Source organism: Engystomops pustulosus, chromosome 8 (genome assembly GCF_040894005.1).
Source record: "Engystomops pustulosus chromosome 8, aEngPut4.maternal, whole genome shotgun sequence".
Taxonomy (NCBI): Eukaryota; Metazoa; Chordata; class Amphibia; order Anura; family Leptodactylidae; genus Engystomops; species Engystomops pustulosus.
The window spans coordinates 75,543,789-75,569,197 of NC_092418.1; the positions used below are offsets into that span (position 1 = coordinate 75,543,789).

The following is a 25,409-nucleotide window of genomic DNA, read 5'->3' on the forward strand; positions in this document are numbered from 1 at the left end:
ACCTGGTCGCAGCTGCAGGCTAATGCGTCTAGGTGTCAGCTGTACGGTGTCATCGAGGACTTGATTATCTTTTAAAAGAACTTTACTGATTGGGTCGACAATGTCTGTGAGGTTACAGCCTATTTCAAGCAATTTCTCAGTGGTATCACATCGTACTGAGTCAGGCTCCCCTGCTTTGGTGAAGTTCTAAAATCAAACATTAAAGAAAACATAACAAATAATTGATGATATAAAACAGCCATTTATGAGTGGTACATTTATTTAACATTGATGAGCACATCAGATATCAAATGTATACTACATTGCTTCGACTGTTTGTTAATTCCTTATTGGTACATACTGAGCTATTAGAGAGTTATTGCTGGGTTTGGCTAAAAGCAAATGCAAAATGTGCCTTGATTTTGTGGCAGCAGTTGCAGGATGCTTACAGTGAAATGCTGTGGCAGGCCTTGGAGGAAGTACATATCATGGTGTACCGCCTGCAACCATATTCACGCTCTTTGTGTAGGCAATATCTTTTAGCCAATATATGACTCAACTTACTTCCTGTATTGAGAGATCGCAAAATACCTTCTTACAAGTATGAGGAAGATCATCAACAGGTCAGAAGGCACCAAAATCTAACACAGATCTTTAATTCTAAAATAATTATACTAAATAATAATAGCTATTCAATCTTTGTTTGGATATATAAATTTTTAAAATATTTTTCACTTTGCAGCTAAAAACAAATTTCCACTTCATTGATAACAAACCAAACCAAAGTATGTTGTATCAAGTATTTCATTGTGTGTTAAGGAAGGTCCAGCCTCTAGAATAGAAAATATTTAAAGGAAACCTACGGCTTCATTCATTGTCTTGGTGATATGTCATGTATCATTCTTGTTTTTGTGGATAAGCTATTTACACATGCATTGACACATAGACCATTTACTTTATGTTGTGCTGGTCCCATTCTTTTACATTCTTGCGCAGTAGTTCTGACTTCGGAGCCGAGTATGCGCACCCAGATCTCTGGATGGGAGGATCGAAAGAGGCTACTGGGGTGTGGGGTAGCCACACAGTGTAGCTTCAATGCCGGCTACTTCACACGCCAGTAGCCTCTTTTACTAATTTGCATATTAGGGCAATAAAACATTTACAAACCTATCAGCCACTGAAACATTAGCCCTAAAAAGGGCTGCAATGGCATTTATTAGAGGAACCTGCCACCGGATCTACCTTAATAGGTAGATCTGAGATGGTAGGTATCCTTTGCGCTGCTGCTAATAGATTCTAGGTTTTTGCTTTAGTCCATGTACAAATATATTTAAAAGCTGAAAAGGTTACAAAACAGGGCAAATTAAGTATGGAAAATCATAATTATTAAAATATGGGGAAATTCTTGATGCCTTATCCACCAATTTTCCGTCCGAGAAGGCACATACATCTCACTCTCCCCACCAGTTTTTTGGCTTCTCTGACAACAGGCAGAAAATAAAGTAGAAAAATATGTTAGTGTAGGTCTACAGGTCCAAACTGGCAGATTGTGTGCCCAATCTACTAAGAGGACAGATTAAAACACCAGTCTTAACGAATTCCCCCCAATGTATTTACCCTGGGGATAAGAAAATAGGGATATTATATATTTATATAAATATTCTCTATATACACCAATTACAATACATGTTTCCATAGAGAGAACAAAGGATAACTTCTTATGGTTAAAGGAAGTGCAATTTCTTCTCTATGTTGAAAGCTTATTGTCACTGTCTAACCCTTCAATTTGCATAATGCAAAATGTGGTAATTGTTGAAAATTTGTGTATATTTAAAGGGAAATTGTCACTGTGAGATTGGATTCTTATCAGCAGGTAGTTTGTTATGGAGAAGGAGGAGCTGAGCAGATTGTACATACTGGGGGTCATTTACTAAGGGCCCGAATCGCGTTTTTACTTCGGGTTGGCCGAAAATTACCATTTACTAATATGAAGAACTACAACATAGTCCTAAAGACAGCAGAGTAAAGTTGCAGTAAAAGATGGAGTAGTTGCAGATTTACATGTAATTCACTTTTACTATTCTAATTTGTTTGAACATTTATAGGCTCAACCATAATCATTTTTTGACTAGTTACACAAGAGGCGAGACTTGTCAGGAGTGTGGCCTACCAGAGAAGGTGGCTATGATAAATCATTTTCAGAATACACGTCTGAGTAAATTTGTCTAATTATATGTAAATGTGGGCCATTGCATTGCATGCTATTTACTAATGTGCCTCCCCTTTAGACATGACTTACCACTTTCTTGCACCAGGAGCAGTGTGGACCTGACTGGATACATTCATCACATGTATTTGCCTTAATCTTTGTGCATACTTCAGCTGTAGAAGCTGTGAAGAAATGCAATTCATCTTCATTATTACATCAGATGTCATATTTGCATCTATAACAATAGCATTATGGTTCAATGTTTATTATATTTTTAGCTTGTATTTACTGTAAACATCTCTTTTTAAGGATATGAGATAGAATTAGGTTTGAAGACACAAAATGGAAATGATGCAAACCAAATAAATTAAAATGGAGACACAATTTGCATGCAGTTTATAGTTTTGCATGCAGTTTTCAGTAATTTAAAGATTTTTGGTCTGGCATCTGTGGTGGACAAAGACAAGAGGAAAAGATGAGAAGAACCCATGCTTTATTACCAAGTAATACATGGTTAAATTGACCATAATAGTCAAAATGAGGAAATTAAAGGAAATTAGCCACTCAAAAAACCTAGAAATACTCACCTCCGCCCCTCAACTTTCTTTTCCTTCCTGGCGCTGTCCATCACTACTCTTGAAACACCGAGATCACCTAAAAACGAAACGTATAATTAGCAGTCCGTAGCATGGGGTCAAGATGTCTGACACTCTGGACTGCTAATTATGCACACCCATGCACCTTGCTCTCTTATGCTCTCAACGTGCATAAAAATGAAGAGGAGCGGAGGTGAGTATTTCTAGGTTTTTTGAGTGGTTGATTTCCTTAAAAGTCTGATAGAGTGCCCAGTTAGGCCCGTGAACTACGAATCATGCAAGGTCCTGCTTCTCAGACCGGACCCACTGCTTGAGATGGGACTCTGAGCCCCATATTGATCTATGATATACAGAGTTTCTGCTTTCCTGACATGCAACAGAGCTGACAATATAATCATTATAGTGACGGCACAGATATTTAATGGGGAAGCAGAAACTGTGGTTCGGTCCATAAAGCAGGACACTGCATGGCTTGTGATTCACGGACCGAAATCAGAATGTATTAAGTCTCCATAATAGTGACCTCTACAATTTCTTGTAGTCTACTATTTAATGCTCTATTTGATAGAAGCATTTATGTCTTCCGTCTTGGAAATCTAAACATTATCTGGATGCATCACTTAAAGGAAATCTAACAGAAAAATCAAGCAGGTATACTTACTCATAGAACAAGGCACCGTGACAATGTAGTCTTTTTTTATTCGTTATCCATTGCCTACTTCCTTCTAAAATTAACTTACCGTATTTTCTGGACTATAAGACGCACTTTTTTTCCCCAGAAAATGGGGAAAAAACAGTGGTGCGTCATAGGCCCCTTCTCCACTGGCGTTTTTCACGCGCGAGTTCTGCGCGTGCATTTGACGCTCAGAACTCGCATTGCACTCTGTCCCATTGTATTCAATGGGTCTTTCTCCATTTGCGTGGTTTTCAACGCGCGTGCTTGCGTTCGTTTGCACGCGCGTCAAAATCGCAGCATGCTCTATTTTTGCGAGTCACGCGCAATTTTCATGCCCCATTCAAGTCTATGGAGATGCATCAAGAACGCATTGCACTCGCAATCATTGCAAGTGCAATGCGAGTGCAATGCGTTTTAAACGTAAGGGTTGCTAGGTGACCAGTATAACAGTATTTCCCCTGCTCGCGAACGATCATTTAATTAAAAAAACACAATGAAGAACAGTGAAGAATAGAATAAAACCAGTGAACACAGTGAAAACAGTGAACACAGGATCATTTAAGATAAAAACACAGTGCAGAACACAGTGCAGAATAGATTACAGATGTTCGGCACATCTGCTTACTTGTCGGGAGATACGCGCGGAGCGCTGCGAACAAAATAGCATGTGAAGAACAATATATATGTGTGTAAAGAACACATTGCAGATGTTTCCATACATCTGCAATGTCTTCTTCACACATATATATTGTTCTTCACATGCTATTTTGTTCGCAGCGCTCCGCGCGTATCTCCCGACAAGTAAGCAGATGTGCCGAACATCTGTAATCTATTCTGCACTGTGTTCTGCACTGTGTTTTTATCTTAAATGATCCTGTGTTCACTGTTTTCACTGTGTTCACTGGTTTTATTCTATTCTTCACTGTTCTTCACATCTGCTAACTTATCGGGAGATAATATACGCGCGCGGAACAGTGAAGAATAGATCGCAGATGTTTGCAACTGATCAGAAGACATTATTTTTCAATTAAATAAAACATTTTATTCCCGAACCTTGGTCCCTTTGAAAAAGTCCCATGGACTTAAAAAAACGCGCGTGAAAAACGCACCGAAAACGCAAAAAAACGCGAACAAAAATGAAACAAAAACGCAGCAAAAACGTCAGTTTTTCACGCATTGCACCCTGACGTGAAACGCAACGCTAGTGTGCAAGAGGCCTTATAGTCCGGATGTAGCTGCAGGAGGGCACCTGGATGCACTTTGCCAGCTAATGCTGACAGTGAAGCGCTGCAGCTGTACTGAGTGCCGCTGCGCTCCTCTCCCTCCACTGCTGGAGGGAATGGATGGCGCCCCATGTGCTCTGCCAGCTCTGCAGTCCTCAAGGCACCGATATACAGGAGTGTAGCAGTGGAGAGAGAGGGGGAGGAGAAAGGCACTGACTCTGTGGCCAATCCCCGCTTGGCTTGTAAGTAGCCCGGGAGGTACAGAGTGAAGAAGGCTGCCCTCAGAGTGTGTGAAGAGGAGCCTGTATGTGTCTGACCTGTAACTTCTCTAGGAGCACAGGATCAGATAAGTGATAAGTGCTCCCTTCCCCCAGGTCTCTGCTCTCACACTCTTAACCCCTTGTTGCCTGGTATGTAGTGGCTGCTGTCTTGTAAAGGTACTTTATCCCACAGACCAAGCTCTTGTGGCCATTGTACAAGCACTGTCATCTCCTGTGTCCTCTCCTCCTTATAGATTGTAAGCTCTTGTGGCCATTGTGCAAGCACTGTCCCCTCCTGTGTCCCCCTCCTCATAGATTGTAAGCTCTTGTGACCATTGTGCAAGCACTGTCATCTCCTGTGTCCCCCTCCTCATAGATTGTAAGCTCTTGTGACCATTGTGCAAGCACTGTCATCTCCTGTGTCCTCTCCTCCTCATAGATTGTAAGCTCTTGTGACCATTGTACAAGCACTGACATCTCCTGTGTCCTCTCCTCCTCATAGATTGTAAGCTCTTGTGAGCATTGTACAATCACTGTCATCTCCTGTGTCCTCCTCCTCATAGATTGTAAGCTCTTCTGACCATTGTCACATATACGCATACCTATACAGCCCTGTAACTCTTGAGACCCCCTGACTACGTGCCAGCATAATTCTATCTAAAGATAGACATCAGTGTCCAGGAGAGGAGGAGGGGGTGACCACTGCTTGCCCCTGCCCCTCTCCAAAGAGAAACATGGCTGCACTGCATCGCCCAGTTACTTTATTAAATATTTTAGCATACTATTTGGGGAAAAAAACATTTTTTCTTGTTTTTCCTCCTCTAAAACCTTGGTGCGTCTTATGGTCCAGTGCGTCTTATAGTCCGAAAAATACGGTATTTTGCTAATTAGGCAGAAGGGCTCTGGGGGTGTTACCAGAGCCCTTCAACAGGCTAATGTGAGATTACATCAGGCAGAGGGAGGGGGAAAGTGTTGACAGGGGAGGAGGAGTCTGTTGACGGGGAGTGTAGCAGTCTGTGCAGCATGGAGGGGCTCGGGTAAAGTCCCAGAGTCCTTCTGGGTCATTAGTGTAATTAAAAAAGTTGATTTTAGAAGGAAGGCCATGGATAACAAATATAAAAAGATCACCAAAGTCACTGTCTTTCAAAAGTATGCAGGCATGGGGCGGGAACGCTGTGCTGCCACGCCCCTTTGTGCCGCCTCCACAACGACATGGCGTGGAGACGGTGTAGTCGCTATTTTAAGCTAAAGAATTGGAGATTATTTCAGATTATTCAATACTGGCAGAAAAAAAGCAGTGATACATCTCCCCAATAAGAGTATAGTATATGTGATCAAGGTGTAAGAAACAAGGAGAAAATTGATATTCCTCTTTAACCCAGTTACTCACCTAATCGGGAACTGATAATTTCAGCTGAAATCAACAAGAATCCAATACACCAGAACATTTCCTGCAATAAACAGACACTTGATTATACAGCCGCCTGCGGCAGAGATACAACAGTAGAGGTTGAATCGCATTAACTAAGGTTTATTTTTCAGTAAATCAGTGTAAAATATTAATAACATCAATTTTACCTAGTTTAATACTATGATAGTATAAAGGCTTTTCTCAGATTTTCTTATGATTTATCCAAAGGCTCCAATTTCTTTATTTATTACATACACAGAAAATCTGCATACTATTAGCTAGTGTTAAAAATATAACTTGGTGCTAACTTTTTAAATACAGGAACCCTTTATGGTTATTCAACGGAAAACAGTTTGACCAAACATTTCCCTTGCAGCAGGAAACATGTTTATCCATGTAATGTGTGAGGGAACCACTTCATGTTGTTTATGGGTTTTTTTTCCAGAAAATTTTTCTAAAAGTTTCCATTATTTGGGAAATCCACCAACCAGAGAACTAGGGGGTGGAGTGTCAATATAAGTTGCAAATGAATTTCAGGGCAAATTTTAGTCAGACTGAAGGCTCAAAAGGCTTGGTGTGATATTCAGATAATTGCTGGCGGGTGAGGGGCAGGGCGGTTCAGCTGTAGCAGTCGTGTCCTCTAAATTCATGCAGCTCCATCCCCACTTCCTGTCATGTGTATTGAGCAGGCAGGGGAGGTGATGGAGTAGAGGAAGAATGCACAAGGAGACATAGGTACACACACAGGGAACACCTGCCTTTCCCCAAGAACCACCTTTTCCCTGGACTCTCCACATGCTGCTGGCAGAGAGGCAAGAACTGTGAAATAAACCATAATAAAGTAAAATGTGTAATAAAGTAATGTTATTTTATCCAATCATAGTAATTTGAGTACCCTTAGCAAAGTGATGTAATACTCCATGTTGATAGTCCTTATGGACTATCTCATTGCAAATCACCGGTAAAATCGGGCACCAGAAAAAAGACCTAGTGCAACAGATTAATAAGTGCCACAATGGGGCACATTTACTTACCCGTTCCGATCCCCGAGGCTGTGTTGTCTGACGAGGATTCGGAGCTGCTGCGATTCACTGAGATCGTTCATCCAATTTCCTGCATGTGTCGCTTCCCTGCTGAGGTCAGCCGGAGTTCACCGTCTTCTTCCCGATACATGGCTTGCGACACAATTTTGAATGTTTAATCCCGCGCTTAGTCCGAATCAGTCGGGTTGTCTGACGGCCATGCCCCCCGATTTGTGTTGCATGAAAGTCGGCGCGATTGCGCCAAAATCTGATTGCACGCGCCGAAAACCCCAGTTAAATGCGGCGCAAAAAGGAAAAAGTCGGGAAACCCAACGAAAATGCGGTCTGTGGACCCTTAGTAAATGTGCCTCAATATGTCTGGAAGCTGTGTTTGGAAAACCACACCTTCATTAGATAGAGATGACATGACCCTCCATCTGCAGCCATGGACAGGAATGTCTGGCTGATGAGGTAACAGACAGGAGGCTTCACTTTACATATCAAGAAATCATAGAAGAACTATTAATAGGTGTACAGTATAGCGGTAAATTACCTAGTATCCTGCCATATCTAGTGCCCATATCTTTTCAATGTGCGAACAGATATAAACACTAATTTGAGGTTTACAGCAAAAATGAAATGAGATATGATATATAATTTTGCATGTTATACTTGGTGACCAGTCATCTATTAGTTGTTTGTATGTATGGTTTATGAACAGAAACGCTGTAGACTTGTAAGGGTCAACATCAGGTATATGAGGGACCTTGGACTACAGACACCACCACCCCTCCCCCCCTACAGCCACCGGGAGATCCAATGGTGGGCTTATTTTAAGATACTATAACACATCAATAGCACATCATCATCTATTAGATCTAATAGAGATATCTCCATTTCATTTTAATGAGGTTTATCAAGTTTTTGGATTTTTATTAATAAATAGTGTAACTTTTTGCTGATATGAGCTGTATGTATAGAAATACATGCATGTTAGGCAACGCTGTCACATGACAACTTTAATAGGCTACATACACAAAAGCTCCACTTATTGATCCTGGGACTGGGGGGAGAATGTGTCAATCCTGGATAAAGCTAATTGGCGACATTTGGACTTGAGAGTGGTGTCTAAAGGGGTTGACTCCAGTTTTAGTGTTATTCCCTATCCAGAGTGGATCAGGAGAATGGGGAGTCTCATTTTGTAAATGTGAAACCAACCCTGAGATGCCTTATGGAAGCTGTGCTTGCTTTTTTCTTCGCTCCCTCTTCTATGTAATCTGAAATCACAGATAACCAGTGTCCGTCAATGGAGAGATCTCGAGTGAAAAGCAGATTAGGAAGGATGGATGATATTAACCTCAGATGTGGAGAACAATGCACTGCCCTGCTGACAAACATTACAAAGTTTGACCTGGGTTCACATCTTGTTTTTTGACAAAAATGGATACATTATTGGTCATACATCTAGGTTTTTTTAACATATACATTGTGTCCATCGCATACGTTTGCATATGTTTTTACACTTATGTTTGGTTTTTAATCATATTTAGGCATAAAAAAAGGAGGTGACCAATGGATCCATACGCTGTAACACTTTATGTATACGTCGTCCATAGACACTAATGTTAAAAAAGGATACATTTTGCATATGTTATACGTTTTCCAAAGGACATGAAAAAGTTCATGTTTTCCTCAACCAAAATAGAAAAAGGACACAGACGCACAGGACAGCATGTTTGTGCATAGACATGGATGACTACGACATAGCACACTTTTTAATAGTTTTTTTTTTCAGTGAAAAATGTGTCTGTCAGCGTTATGCAAAGAACAAGATGTGAACACAGCCTACTGTTAATTAAAGCAAAGTTTGTTGCAAAGTGAGTGAACATTTAAAGATGCCTTACTGTAACAATTATTTCCAAATATTTCCCTGATAATAAAATAAATCTTTATTTCTAAAGCACCATCCTATTCCACCGCCCTTTACAGATCATTGTGTACATAGAAAAACAAAATAAGACAATACATAGTAATAACATGGTCAGCTGAAACAATAGGAGTGAAACAATATGGTTGTACACTGTGTCCTATTCTCAAGACAAAAAAAGATACTCTAAAACTTAGGGGGGTCATTTATCTTATCTCTGTATGTTTTGGCTAGTTTTTGCCTGTCTTTTTTCAGTCTGCTTCTTTGGTAATTTATCTAATTTTGTCGTTGTGTTAAATGTTTTTTTTTTTCAGATCTCTTTTTGAGAAATTTTTTACAAATGTTGCACAAATGTCTGACGTCACTTCTTTCCAAGTTTTCCTTAAGTATGGTTTAATCTGGAGTTTTTTGCACCAAAAAAAACAGTTTACACATCTGGAATAGAAGATAAATGTGTCTTTCTGAAGCAAAACAGATGTCCGGCTGACATTTCCAAATGTCCCGAAAAAGAGGCAAAAATTGCAATGCGCCCAAAAAAATTACAGTAAAAGCAAGGAGGAAAAAAAATGATTGACCCCCCCCCAAAAAAAACTTGCAAGTGCAATATAATAAAATGAAAAAAAAAAATGATATGTATATATTGCCTTCATTAGTATGAATCACTATACAATTTACTATTTGTTCAATGAAGCAGTAGCTATGAAATTTTTCACCCGTGACTTTTATACTATATTATTGAAGGCAACCCATATCTAGATAATTTTAGGATGAACACCATAGAAAGTACTGTAAATGTTTGAGTAGGCTCATAAAACATTTAAGTTCCCTTTCAGAAATAAAGTTTAAAATGACAAAACTAAAATAGCATAAATGACACACACAGAGCACTGGTCCTTGAGGCAGCTTATGGTATATTTTGAAGCAGCGTTTGTTACAATTTTTATCTGTGTCATGATGAAATGTTTCTAAAATGGAGCAACCACCACATTCAGGACACAACTTTTGCTTTACACGCTTAAGTAGGCCACAAAAACCAAGATACAGTGAGTCTGGCAGGGTGGTTAGTAAAGTGATTGAGTATTTAAGTTCCTCGAAGAAAATGTGACTTCATGTTCTGTGTGATGGTTTTCTTTTATTAGTTTTTCTACAGCTGCAGATTCTACAATTAATTGTTACATAGTATTAAAGGTCTGGTGCTCAGTTATTGCTGTACATTTAGTCCCACCATCTACATATATCTTCCGTCACAAAAGCAGTTTTTTCAGTCAAATACATGAAAAAATTCTTACCTTCATCTAGACTTCCCATCTGATGTCTGTCCTTAAAAATATGTTTAGTTCATTTTAGTCTTTTGGAAACATTTCTTACTCACATAGAACGTGTTCAATTTTGTCGCCTATATGTTCCGTGTGGTATATACGTCTTCCTCTTTCTGATTTCCTCCACTGGTACTTGAGGTTTATGTGAGAGTGATGCAATAACCTCCGCATATCAGAAAGGTTCCTTACAACCTACTCAAAGTATGAAGTTATGCTACTCATACAGGAAATAAAATACTAACAGCCTAAAAACCTGCCCTTGTTTGATGCCGTCTTCTTTCAAACAGAAATCCAATGCATAGGGATATCTTTAGCTATGGACCTTCTTACACCACGGATGTAAACCTGTGGAATGTCATCAGCATTTCTGACGGCTATCTTTGCACGGACTATTGTTCCCCAGTGGCGTCATCAGGGAGAGACGATCCATTTTTTGACAGCCCAGAGTCTCCTTGAGACTCCAGGGTATTCCACAGATGTCAGTCTGTCAGTGACGACCGATACAGATCACTCAGAAAACTGGCATATACTGCAGTACTACATTATTGCTGTATTTGGTATTAGCAATCCGACACCCTGGGGTTAAAGCACCCTAGGGACTAAAAACAGTAAAAAATTTTTTTAAAAAGTTCCAAAAATAAAGAAAAAACCCTAAATCTTTACCCCCTTTCTTTATATTGAAAATCGACATAATTATGAATAGGTGAGATTAAAGTCACAATTTAACAAAATATAAAAACGTTTATTCCATATGTAAATCTTGTAACACAAAATAGCACCCAAACAGCCAAATCACTACATTTTCCCCATTTTGAAACACTTTCAAAATGTAATAAAGATTTACCAATAGATTGTACAGTCCCCAAAATGGTAACAATTATGATGCCATCTTGTCCCATAAAAATCACGCATTTCATAGCTCACCGTAGTATGAAAAGTTATTAAATGACAAAACAAAGAATTATTTCCATACAGGTTTTAATTTCTTAACCCCTTAATAACCTGGCCCTATTTAGTTTTATCACTTCCATTTTTTACTTCCCACCTTCAAAGGTCTATAACCTTTTTTTTATTTTTCCACGTAAAGAGCTCTGTGAAGGGCTTGTTTTCTGTGTAACAAATTGCAATTCACAGTGACGGTATTTAATTTTCCATGTTATGTACTGGGAAGCTGGAAAAAAATTCCAAATACAATGAAAATGGTGAAAAAACCCATTTGTGTGCCCCAAATGACATTTCTACTTTACTCTTTGGGACGTTACGATTACGGGGATACCAAATTTGTACAAGTTTTATAAGGTTTTCATACATTTACAAAAATTAAAACCTTCTGTACAAATTTTTTTGGGGATTTTGCCATGTTCTGGCCCTTATAACTTTTTCATACTTTGGTGTACGGAGCTGTGGGTGGTGTAATATTTTGCTACTTTTGATGCCATTTTCAATGCTGCCATTTTTAGGACTGTACGACCTTTCAATCACTTTTTATAGAATTTTTAATATTTTTTAAAATGGCAAAAAAAGTGCCATTCTCAACTTTGAGCACTATTTTCCATTACGGGGTTAAACAAAGTTAAAAACCGTTATTATATTTTGTTAGATCAGGGATTTTCGGGCGCGGCGTTACCTAATGTGTTTATGATTTTTACTGTTTATTTATATCAGCTCTAGGGAAAGGGGGGTGATTAGAATTTTTAGGTTTTTTAATTATAATTTTTTTTAACTTTTATTTTTAGTGTATTTCAGACTCCCTAAGGTACTTTAACCCTTGGTTGTCTGATCGATCCTATCATATACTGCCATACTACATTCATTATAATGTGCTGATAGAAAAGGCAAAAAATAAAGAAGAGTTGCCACTTGGAGTGCACAGTGAACGCCAAAAAAGCAGAGCAAATGGTGAAAATGCGTTTTTTTGTCAATTTCACCCCAATTTCACAATATCACAGTCCCTAATAAGTGAAAACACACATATTTTTCATGAAGTGTTTGCGATAGTATTGTGCAGTGGCTGCTCTGTGCATGCCACGACACAATCCAGTGCACACAAATGTGGCGAACGCACCTTGAACTGAGTGCACCAGAAAAAAATCTGGTGTGCACAGATCCGGCACTTTGGGACGCTTACAGCGTGCACCAGATTCATGAAGACCAAGTACCGGCTTCATAAATGTGTCGCCCACTGGACATTAGTGAGACAAACTGCACGTAGTGATGATATATAAAACAGCAGGAGCTCTCTCAGCAGGTTTCAACACCTATTCACTTACTACGAAGGCTCTACTGCTCTATGGGCAAAAGAAGCTGTCCCGGCATTCTGATCATTTTAACAATATAACATTGCTTCTTATAGCAGGAAAATCCCTTGGATAGATTACATTGCTACGCAAATTTGAAATCTTGGCATATCTTCTAAACATGAAGTATACCGAATATACACAATGTGGGGGTTATTTATCATACGCCGGCGCTTGCCTCTTGATGTGTATCCGGCGTGGGCCTGTGCAGCGTCTATTCCTGTACCAGGACCTGCTTATTCTCACATATGAAGATTTGCCAGCTGTAAGGAGTGCAGAGACAGGAACGCCCCATGCTAACACACTCCCTGCTGGCCGTCCCCCACCCCTGACATGGAACTGGCGCAAATGGAGAAATATTCCCAAGTGCTAGCAATAAGTTAGCATTTGCAATTAATTCAGGGCTTCTATGCCACTAATGTGGCGCAGAAGCCCTGATAAACATCCCCCTTTATTATGAGAAATAATGGGGCATACATTCATTATCTTATTGTATTTCCATTAGCTATGTTGTGAAAAGTAAATGACTCAAAGTCATAAAAGCACACAGTTACCACATGATGGAAGTTTAGGAGGAACTTATAATAAGAACAAGTGATGGTGTTTATTTTTAGTATTTTTTCATCCCACTCATCCTACTCTTTAGGCTAAAATTATCAGTAAACAATAATCAAAATTTCAACAAGCTCTTAAGTAGATAATTGTGAATACATGAGATATTCCACTATTTATCGCCATTATTGGACTTTTATCCTGTGTTTTGCAGTCTTCCGAGGGAGAAGAATTTCTGCTATAGTTTATCCCAAACTTTACACAGAGGAGTGTCAGGATTCAGGGGTAGTCTAAATGGTACCCCGTTTTCACCAGAGCCAGCCGTAAAGCAGGAAGAAGCCTTGCCGGCGAAACCCTGGGTCGGGCGGAGAGAAAGCTAGCGTCCCGTTATGTGAATTTGTGATATGCGCATTTTTATTGGATTTTTGTGAGTATAATGAATTGGAATAAATTTTAACCTTGTTGGAACGTACCACACCATCTGCCTGCATATTTTCTTCCAGTTACAATATAATAAAGGAGGAGAATGAGAATGCGATGGTGCTAGTCTGAATGGTGACATACTTTCAGCAGGAGAAATTGAAGATTGGTGCTATTCATCGAAGTTTTAGAATCCTTGGAGCTCCGGTCATAGTGAAAATATTTTTCTCTATTTTGTGGACTTTTTCAAAGACTGTGTGGACCGGTCTTATAACGTGAGTAGCTCCTTAAGGGGCAAACTGTGCACCACAAACAACTGTATTTTACACAGAGGAGTGTCAGGATTCAGGGGTAGTCTAAATGGTACCCTGTTTTCACCAGAGCCAGCCGTAAAGCAGGTTGGACTTGCTGCAACCTGGTTCCACCAGGTTGCTCCACAGCATGACTTTGTCCGCGGTAGTGGAGAGGCAAGGCACAGAGTCGTGAGGCAGAATCGTGCAGGAGGTTGAGACAGGCAGCACAGGATCAAGGTCAGGGACAGAGCAGGAGGTCAGGACAGGCAGCAGAGGAACGTAGTCAGGAACGGAACCGGGGTCACAACAGGAAATCTCAATACTAGCAAGGAGCATACAGGAACAAGCTTTCTCAATGGAACGAGGCACAAAAAGGCAGGGGACAAAAGAAGGGTCGACTTTAAATCTCAAAACGCTGGGGCATACGCCCTAGGAGCCGGGAAGGCGTGCGCCGGTGCGAGGAGACCGCCAGTAGAATGTGGACAGGTAAGCAGGGGGCACAGGGAGGCACACGGGTGCGCCTCCGAATCGGGATATGGGTCTCTTTCTCTTTGAAAGGTATCAACAGTATCATATAGGATATTATAGAGAAGTACTACGTAGCACTGACCTGAGTACTACTGTGGAGGAAACATAATGTGTCATTTTATTTGTATATGTCCTCTATGTAAAGCGTTTCAGAATGTGATGGCACTATATAAATGTAGATTATTATTATCATACGTCTTTGAGCTGGAGTCTGTCTTGATCTATTTGGACAGATTCAGCAGAAATATCAGAGTGCACCTTGGGGTAGACTCACATTGGTGCTTTATTTCACATCAGTGATTTTTCACAGAAGCCATTTTGGCTTATGGACACATACTGATTGGTTTTCTCTTCCTGGCTTCAGTGATTTTTCACTTTTCACTGATGACTTACTGACTCATTCCTTTCAATGACCTCTTTCACACTTCAGGGACTCTCCCCCTCCCTTCAGCCAAAGTCACGGTCTTCAAATGCAAATACAGTGGGATATGTAGCTGGTGCCTCCTCCTCCCCCTAAATGGAGGAGCAGCAGCAGTCATTGGACAGTGACATCACTGGGATTCTCCCTGAATGTACTAGCAGTGGAGGCCAGGGGCAGATGTAGCAGTACTTTATCTGCCTCCACTGAAGTACTTTACCGGGCTCCACTGAGAGTATATGCAACTTACTGTGTTTAAAAAAAAAAAAAAAATATATATATATATATATATATATATATATATATATATATATATATATATATATATATAGTTATATACTCAGCGTATATATAAAACAAGGTGTGAACCTAGCCTTACTATTTAAAAATCTGATCCATCTGATCTAAAGAGGGCTGGTGTCTTCAGAAAACTTGGTTCCACTGGTCCTCCTTCGTTGCTTCTCCTCACTTTCTGGAGCTAACGTGTATGGTACCAATGCAGATGACAGAAAGGCTCAGGAGTACCAGGAGAAAGGGGTGTGTGGTTCCCTCTCACCCATCCCCTCTCCTTATTCCCCTTGCTTCCAATTTCTTTCTTCCCCCTCTATGTTGTTCATCAAATTTCTTGCCAACTCTATGTTCTTTAAGTTACACACAAAAGGATTTGTTTTGTTTTTATGCACCTCAGAAACAAACACTTCCTTTATATAGCTTCACAGTATATATGCTAAATATATATATACTACTACTGCACTATATACTTTCATCCACAGGTCATAGGGGCCGTGACCTAGTGCACAATCTGAGGCCACATCACAGCCCTCAAAGAGATCTATGTCATCCGATCACGGTGCAATAGGAGTATATCGGCTTGACTTTTATGGAGAGAAAAATGGTGAACAAAATACGGATCACACATGGTGTGTCATGTGTATTTATGGTGTATTGCTAGGCAACACAGTTATGTGACACTTATAGGGGTTTGGGCAAGCTGTTGACATCATGTGCCAGCCTCCCATAATTTTTGTTGCGGATTTACAAAAACAGATGACACACAGATGACATACAGCCCATTTTTGCAGACATTTGGCTTAGACTAAGAAAAATACTGTTGACACACACGCCGCAAAAATGGGCACTATAACTGTATATTGCGGTCATAGGACTCCCTATCATCTGCGGTGCGGCCTCATGGCTTGGTCACATTGCGGTGAGACTCGCACCGTGCCTGTATAATACAGCGTATGAAGCGTATGTCGACGTATGAATGGAGTTTTAGTGTAATGTGTTCGCTGCCCTTGCTCACTCCCTGCTGGTGAGATCATTCTTTTCCATTACTACTGCCTATTGGGGCACATTTACTTAGAAAGATGGAAACTTCACTAGTGCTCTTTCCATGTATAATGCTGGGTGTGACACATTCATTAAGAATGTGCGCCAGAAATCATGAATCTGGTCCCTTCCCACACTGACTGACATAGTTCACTAACCTTTTTGTGGTGCACCTTAAATATAGGGTGTGCGGCACAATTTGCATGTTAAATAAGGTGCTCGGTCCCACTGAGCGCCGGAACTCCCCCTAATTTGTGTCGAATGGAGGCTAGCGCAGCTGCACCACAAAAGGCTCTTGTGCGACACGATAGCGGCGCCGGCACTTCTTAAATACCTGTGCAAGCAGTTTACACCTGAAAGAATGTGCAAAGTCCATCAGAAATACGGCACAAAGCCCTCAGTAAATGTGCCCCATTTTGTTTAGTGGTGATCCAACCCTATTGAGGAACAAGGCCTGTAGGAGATGTGGACTTAGTGGGTCACTGACATAAGTGACTTAGAGCTGACATGTATTATGTTCCCCTCCCTTCACCAGGATCAAGGATTGTAAACCATGCACACTGATAAACTGGTGTGTGCTCCCTTGGCGGGATCCACTCTTTTTTAAGCTTCCTATGCCCTTGTTTTTAAGAAAAAGGGCTTTTATGCAAATTATGAAAATGAGCCTGAGGGGCTAGAAACTTCATTAACACCTATGGAGCCCAGAGCCCCTCACTATCATTTGCACATTTTTTTGTAAAAATCTGGGCTTAAGAAGCTAAAAGAATAGCAGATCCTGGCAGAGGGAACACACATCTGTATGTCAGGTTTACAATGCTTCATCCTGGTGTTAGATGTCATTTAACCAGCACAAAGTGGAATGGATATTCCTAAAGGTTTCCCAAAAACGGTCCCAATGTATCCCCATCTGCAAGCCCTTTGTACTCATTGCACCACTTCAAAAAAAAACATGGGTGGTTAATGGTAAGGAATGCAATCAAACAGTCTTAATACGCTGATGCCAATGCCCCCAAAGTAATCTCTGTTAGCAACAGCTAGTGTGTAGATAGGCAGAAGTGACAGTGCCATACAGTGGGTAGGAATCATCATTGCACAGTGCTTTGTTCTACAGAAAACAAGCCCTTATGCAGCTCTGTAATCTGGAAATAAAAAGGTTTTGGCTTTTGAAAGGTAAGGTGTAAAAATTGAAAAAGTAAAAATATAAAAGTGTCACATCCTTTACAAGTTTACACATTCTTAGCTGAGCTTTTATCAAACCTTATTTCAGTACTGCCCAAGGTTGGCTCTAGATCAGTAGTATGGTATAAGATATACCAGTAGTGTGTCCAAATTCATGTTGGTGCATATTTATATGAAAAGACATAACAATCTGCCATATTTTCAGCAAAAATCCAATTCACATTCTCTTTATGAGACAGAGAAAAAAGAAAATAAAGATGAAAAAAAAAAGTAATTACACAAAGCTAATTCCAGTAACACAAATGGTTTCCCGATACCAACATGTACATGTATATAGTAGGTAGTTGTCAGATACATAGGTAGAAAGAAAGTAGGTAGTTGTGAAATAATACAAAATGAATACGGCAAGTTCTACATTGTCAAGATGATTGCTCCGGATGGACGATAAAGTGCAACCCATGTAGTGTTTTATTGATCTTCAAGAGCAAATTTCAAGTAAACAGAAATGAATCTGTCATAAAACAGATTGACATCAGTCCCTTGTGACATCACTTTATTACAGACATCCAGCATCTCTCACTGCATGAATGTATTAACCATTACAATGGTATGTTTGTAACTCGTTTTGTACCAAATAAATTCACAGGATCTAGAGAATGCTCTAACACAGCACTAAAACATATTTCAATTAGGCTTAAGACAGATTATAAGCAAATAAAAACTAAAAGCTGATATTTTGTGAGTAACCTTTATCCACTCATTAGGAACAAAACTGGATATGTAAGGTTTTTCAAGCAGATGTAGGCATACAGTTCATATACTATGTAGAGGGTATATAAACGACATATACTATGTAGAGGGTATATACAGGGTATATAAACGACAAGTGTTACTATATGTAGTGTATATAAAAGACTTGCAATACTTTACCGCATTAGTAGGACTTCGGGATCTAGGCTCAAGCACCAATTTGTAGCTGTTGTCTTATTTCATATGCATCCTATGAGAACAGGAAGGGTAAAAAGAGGAAACCAATATGAAGCCAGTAATGATGAAAGCGCTGTTTCTCTTCTGGTCAGCAAGTATTGAGCATGTTTTAAAGGGTGATTAAGAGGCGTTATAGTTCCTGTGAAAGTCCTTGTCTAGTTGAGTATAAATGCATAGTCACATTTCTACTACAAGTCCTTCATCTTTAGTGATGTTATGGCAGTGACATAGATTGCTGCTTTTCCCCTGATAATTTGCCTTTTTTATTTTAAAATTGTCCACTGGTTCTAAAAATGTGAATATTTGTATGAATTCACTTATTCTAGTCAAGCGGAAGATAATCTTTTATAAAGACCATGGAGACAAACCTCTAAAAAAAGAAATAGATACAACAATGTGAGGGTTTGTTTTTTCCTTGTATTTGTTCTTTATTTATATTTTTCACTATGTTAAAATAACAGTGTGGCACTGTATCAACAGTCTTATAGGAGGGTCCCCACCAATCAGGAGAGCCGGACACCCTCACACCTAACGGGTGGATCGGCTAGCTCAGCATGTGCCTCTTCACTCACACACTTCGATTAGGATGTTATCCCCAACGCTGCCAACCTCTGTTATATAGGAGCTAATCTTTTCTGCAACAATTATACAGACATTTATTTGCTTTGTACTCATGTAAAAGAATTTTTACAGCAATTACCAGAAAGATTTACAGCATACATCCGATAATATTAATTTTTCACAGCTTGTGGTTTCTTATGTTGATTATCTCTATGAAACTGAAGAGTATGAAGATAAGAAGCAGGAGTTTCTTACAGATTGGAGGGGCTGCTGGAGAGATGATCATGTAATGTTGCTCTTTGTGTTTTTTCCCCTTTTAGGCTACATTCAGACGAACGTTTGGGGGACGTATATACGGCCAACGTATATACGGCCGTACATAGCCCCCCATAGACGGCAATGGGCACAAGTGCGGCACCGTGCCGCTCCGCCCCCGTAGAAAGATAGGACATGTCCTATCTTTTGACGGAATACTGCGCAGTGTGCCATATATTCCTAAGGAGAGGGGTGGGGGTGAGCGGCGCTCACCTCCTCCTCCCCCTGCGCGTCGCCGTATGCCCGCCGTGCTAAGTGCTATTAGGCTTATGCGTTGGAATACATCCTCCTGTTCCTCCGCTCCTGCATGAAAGCTGCAAGATGAGTGAAGATCTGATTAGCTGCTGCCAATATTCATAGTACCTCCCAAGTAATGTAATTGTCTATATAAATGGCAGTACAATTGCATCCATGCGCCGTAGGCTGTTATGGCTTTCTCTGAGTGTATTCTTCGCTCTTTAGTAGGAAGCAAGATGGAAAAACTACTGTCTCCTGCTGGATGTTACATATACTGGACAGACAAAGGGAAAAAGGATGCCTCCATCTACCAATCGATGTCTATGGATATGTTCAGTGTATATGCTGAAAACTTACCGTCACGCCCACTGTCACGTGCGTTCCACAGCATTAGCTGCAGGCAAAACAAGGTGTGCAGTTCTGGTCGGGATGTAACCACTAGTGTGGGATTTATCACTGATTTCTTGTGCTACTTTTTGAGACTTTTTTTTTGTCTCAGTTGAGACAAAAAAGTCTTGTGATGAATTCCCTTGGACATACCTAGCAATCTTTTTGGGGTAGGAAATATATGGTCAATCAATCCTACACAACATTAATCCTCATTTAACCTATCTTTTTTACAGTTTAGGATGAGTTTCTGACACATAATGGTTGATATCTTAACAAAGTCATACACCATCCTGGAAAAACAAGCTTACTTGTTGAGTAAGCTCATGCTTACTCAAATCATTTATTAATGCAGCAGGCATGTATGCTGACACATTTTTTCAATACCGAGTGAACTCCCTTAAATATATTTCTCCAATGAAATCCATTTATGTTTTCATCGCATTACATAGTAACTTAGTGAGGGTCATTCATGGAGCTATCTGCCAAATAACTGTCTGAAATGCCCTGCACCCCATTTACTAAATGTTTTAGACCATATCAGACATTTTCCATCTAATAAAAGTTGCTCAAAAATATTCATGAGGGGCATGGCATCACATAAATAAGTCTGGGTACCAAAAAATTACGTTGTTGTGCCATATGCCCATAACAGTGATAAATCTGTCACAACAGAAGACGGTCTAGTTGTACTCTGCACTGGTTTAATGTGCGACACATTGATATATCTCCTCCCTGTGTATTTTGAACCTGTTGATGCTCAGCGTCCGATATGTTCTGCTTCCTGGATTTCTGATGTCACCCTGCCGCAAGACAGGGTAACACATCGGTGGGACGTGTCAGCAATCTTATTGGTCCTGTGACATTGATCACTGTCATTCGTCAGTCAATACAGACTGGCCAATGACAGCGATCTGTGACGCTGGAGGGCAGAACGCTCTCCAACATCCCCATTTAGGCTTCTTCCTGGAAACTTTCTTTATTTAATTTGAAGCGACAGGTACAGTGAGGGTGCATGCGGTGGCAACGGGGCCGTTTCGTGTTGAACAGCGCTTTCTCAAGCCAAAAGGTACTGCCCATCCAGGAAACACCAGGTATATAAGTGAACACGGACGGGCGGTACCAAGCAATGTTTAACTCATTCAATGCACTTGACCAAGCAGAGGGGAGGGGGAGTGAACACCAACACGGGACATACCCCTTCAGAAAACATAGTGTGAACTGCTTCAAAAAACAAGTGGTACAGAGGTGAATTAAAACACAATGCAGCAATAGGACTAAAAATGTCAGCATGGCCAATATTGCATAAGGCTTATGTGCCCGAGTTAAAAACCAACAGAAAGAAAACAAAATATATTATTAACATGGATGCAAGTTGGTAGTATCGTACAACTATGACAATAGGTATTATAGCTCTAAGTTATTGGGCATTTCATGTATTATGCTATATCGCATGGCATCACAAAACCTGTAGTGTACCATCTGAGTGTAGAGGCATCAAAGGAAGCCGTTAAGTTCATTGCGGTCATTCAGACCTAGGGGTCCCAGGGCATTAAATCTTATAATCCAGTTACTCTCCCATCGTAGGAGTAGCCACGATCGGTTCCCTCCTGTCAGGATGGGTTCTGTCCTCTCTATCCCTGAGAACCTTAGGACTCCTGCATCCCCTTTGTGGTGCATACGAATATGTTCAATTAGCCGGGGACAACCACTACCTGTCGTTATAGATTTTACTTGCTCTCTAAAACGGGTAAAGAACTTCCTAACAGTTTTTCCAATATAGAATCTTCTGCACGGGCAATATACTACATACACCACATGGTCCGATCGACACGTAATGAAGGATTTTAGCACCTGACTGAAACCCCCGAAAAGAGACCGTCTTAAGCTGGCCATTACATTGACAATGGTTGCAATGTCCGCAGCAGTAATTACCGATGGGGACACATTTATTTAGCTGTGTGCTCCATGGGGACATGAATCTACTATGGACCAACTTGATAAGGGGGCTTTTCGATACTTTAGTCGTCAGGTCAGGATCTTATGCCAATGCTTATAAAAAGCAGAGCAAATCAAACTCTGACATGGAGTATATAAGAAGGAGAACACAAAACGAGAATCGGCATCTCTCCTTTGACTGCTGTCCCTATTCCTTCCCCTGGGTTGCAGCAGAACCTCTCTTGGCACCTTCCTTGCTTTTTTCAAGGGAATGGGGTGGATATCCCCTATCCATTAATGTGGATTTTAATTCTTTCGTCTGCAAGAAGAATTGTGAGTCATTTTTCTTAGGCGCAAAAAATGGCCATAAGGGAGACTCTCTTTTGTATGTCCCGGGTGGAAACTATCAAAGTGTAATAGGGAATTTGTTGCAGTCGGTTTCCTCAATTTGTGGTGCATATATTACCATCTCTTTCGCTCACGACAACATCCAGAAACTTCAACCTTTTCCCACCAAAGAAAGCTTTAAATCGCATTTTGTTTACATGGAAGGCATCATCAACATAACGATAATATGCCTTCACGTTTGACGCAAATGGGCTGTCCAGAGAGAATATGTATCGGCTTTCAAAGCAAGCCAGAAAGATATTAGCAAAGGTACATGATACGGGAGTGCCCATAGCCCTACAGGTACTCTTGGCAAACCACTAGCCGTCAAATGTGAAGGTATTGTGTGCCAAAACCATGCATAAATCCTTGCACACAAAATCTATATATTGGTCACTACGTTGGGCATTTGTCAGAACGTCCTGAACACACTCTACACCCAAATCTTGTGGGATATGAGTGTATAGGCTTTACACGTCTATTGAGGCAAGCTGAAAGTTTTCCTGACACTTGAAATCTTTTATTACTTTCAGAAAGGAGTTTGTATACTTCACATATGAAGGGATATTTTGTAAAAGGGGGCGGAGTAACCAGTCCAAATATTGTGACAGGGGCTCAAACAAGGAGCCAATACCTGCCACAATTGGATGGGCATGATTAATTTTCCTTCTGAACAATGTAATAGTATCTGACACATAGAGAGATGAAATAGATCAGAGATGATGAGATCCATGAGATGCATATTACACAATGGGGCTCATTTACTAACGGTCCGAATTGCACGATTCCGTCAGGTATCCCGACGATTTCCGATTTGCGCTGAATTCTGCCAGGTTTTTGGCTCACGCAATCGGATTTTGGCGCCGGGTTGCATGCGACGGAAATCGGGGCGTGGCCGTTGGAAAACCTGACAGATCCGGAAAAACCGCTGTATTTCTTTTTAAAAAGTGTCGCTTGACACGCACTTACCTGCACCAAGAAATAGATGGTGAACTCCGGTGAACTCCAGTGGACCGCGGCGCAGCAGCGACACCTTGAGGATATCGGCGCACAGACCTTAGTGAATCCCGGCCGTACCCGAATCAGCATCGGAGAACCCGCCACTGGATCGCAACTGGACCGGGTAAGTAAATGTGCCCCAATAGCTCTGCTATATCTGTGCTCTCACAGTATCAAATCTGATGCGCCTCCCTCCCCCTTCCCCCAAATAAAGAACTTTAACTGTAGCTTGTAGCTCTCCTCACGCTATCCTGAGCAGAGAATAGCTCTGCTTCACGGCGTCAGGAAAGATGGCTGTCGACCCTCAAGTCAGAAGATACATGGTCGGAAAACAGGGGCAACTGAAATTGTGTACACCAGGACTGATAGAGACAGGTTGGAATTATATCTGTGAAATGCAAAATTTTAGTTAATAACATTGAATTAGAGAATGTGTTATTTTGTTATCCTTATTACATTTAAAGAGGACCTGTCACCCATAATAAGGCACTAGGAGCTGCTTTCTAAAGTAAGCAGCTACTTGTGCTACACCAGATGCAGCAGTGTAACACTGCTAGGGTAATCGGAACCCTCTGATAAAGCTAGCAGACACTGCTGCTATGTACAATAGAAACGCCAGATTGCACTGTAAGCGGTCAGGCATATTCATGAGGGGGCGGGACTAGGAGGCGGTGAATGCCGCATAAAGCTCAGCAGTCACCGCCGGCTTATGGATTGGGAGGGGCGGTCCGGGGGGGATGCAGCACCTGGGTCCGCCCCCTCATGAATACGCCCAACCGCTTACAGCGTGGTCTGGCATTTCCATTGTACAGCGCAGCAGTGTAACACTGCTACATCTGTTGCAGCACTAGGAGCTGCTTACTAAAGTGACCCTCCTAGTGCGTTTATATGGATGACAGGTCCTCTTTAAGAAACTTATCATCTTATAGGTCTCAGAAGGGAAGTTGAGTTTCCCTTCAGTTTACATTTATACCTAGCAGAGGAGAGAATAATTTGGTGGCACCACTTGGGCTAACCACATGTGCCGTAAGTCCTGTCTAAGCCAACACCTTCATCCACGTCTTAAGTTCCAATAAATCAAATTATATAGGGGGTCCTCAGCTTCAGCTACATCCTTATTCACCAGTATGGAAAGCATTACATCATTCAGTTTGTACATATAGGGGCACATTTACTTACCTGGTCCACGGAGCTCACCGAAAGTGTATTTCCCAACGAAAATGCACTGTGCAGTGATTCACTAAGATTGAGCGCCCGATATCCTGCATGTGTCGCTTTCCCGGTCAGGTCCAATGGAGTTCACCTTCCACTTCCTTTCTACATACATTGGCTTGCAACATAATTTCAAAGTTAAATCCCGCGCTCAGTTGGATAGTCTGACGGTACGCCCAACAATTTGTGTCGCAAGGAAGCCAGCGCAGCTGCGACAGAAATCTGTTAAATATCTGTCCAAGCTGTGCAATCCCCAAAAAAGGTGCAAAGGCCGATGAAAGTGAGCAGCGCGACCCTTAGTAAGTAAGCCCCATAATCTTTTTAACATGTTGCACATTGTCCAATCATGTTACAATAGTTTAAAGATCACATGCAACAATATAAGGACTATAGGTCTATAGGTTTTTAGTTCCAGATCGTAAAACGCATGCGTTTTTGACAGGTTTGACCAATTATCTAATTCAAAAATGTATGCGTTTATTAACGCATGCGGTTTTTACGATCTGAAAACGCACTAGAAACGGCTCAAAACAGCCTAAAAACGCCATGTGTGTCACCACCATGAGGTTTTGCATCAGACCTTGCTAGCCTGCACCCGCATTGGATTACAATCCTCCCACACACACTGTGACGCCCTTTACCTTCTGCACTTTAATAGATTCCTGAAATGTCCAACAATGAATGGCTAAAACTGTGCAGATTCAGTGGGATACGCTGTCCTGTTCCTCGCACTTCACCCTAAAAG

At 40.9% G+C, this 25,409-nt stretch overlaps 1 protein-coding gene across 5 annotated transcripts in view; it reads right to left on the reverse strand.

The window, feature by feature from the left end:
* ITGB2 (integrin subunit beta 2) overlaps positions 1 to 25,409 on the reverse strand; it is a 69,098-nt gene that overhangs the window by 37,980 nt on the left and 5,709 nt on the right. The window contains exons 3-7 of one of the 5 annotated variants that reach the window (XM_072121281.1): positions 25,306 to 25,402; positions 18,572 to 18,641; positions 6,334 to 6,394; positions 2,279 to 2,370; positions 3 to 186 (exon numbers count right to left, since the gene is read on the reverse strand). In XM_072121281.1, coding sequence (XP_071977382.1) covers positions 3 to 186; positions 2,279 to 2,370; positions 6,334 to 6,391 — 334 coding nt within the window. In that variant the 5' untranslated portion in view covers positions 6,392 to 6,394; positions 18,572 to 18,641; positions 25,306 to 25,402. Of the gene's footprint in view, positions 1 to 2; positions 187 to 2,278; positions 2,371 to 6,333; positions 6,395 to 8,594; positions 8,654 to 10,592; positions 10,739 to 18,571; positions 18,642 to 25,305; positions 25,403 to 25,409 lie in introns of those variants that run through there. The other 4 variants (XM_072121279.1, XM_072121283.1, XM_072121280.1 and 1 more) reach the window with 4 other exon arrangements.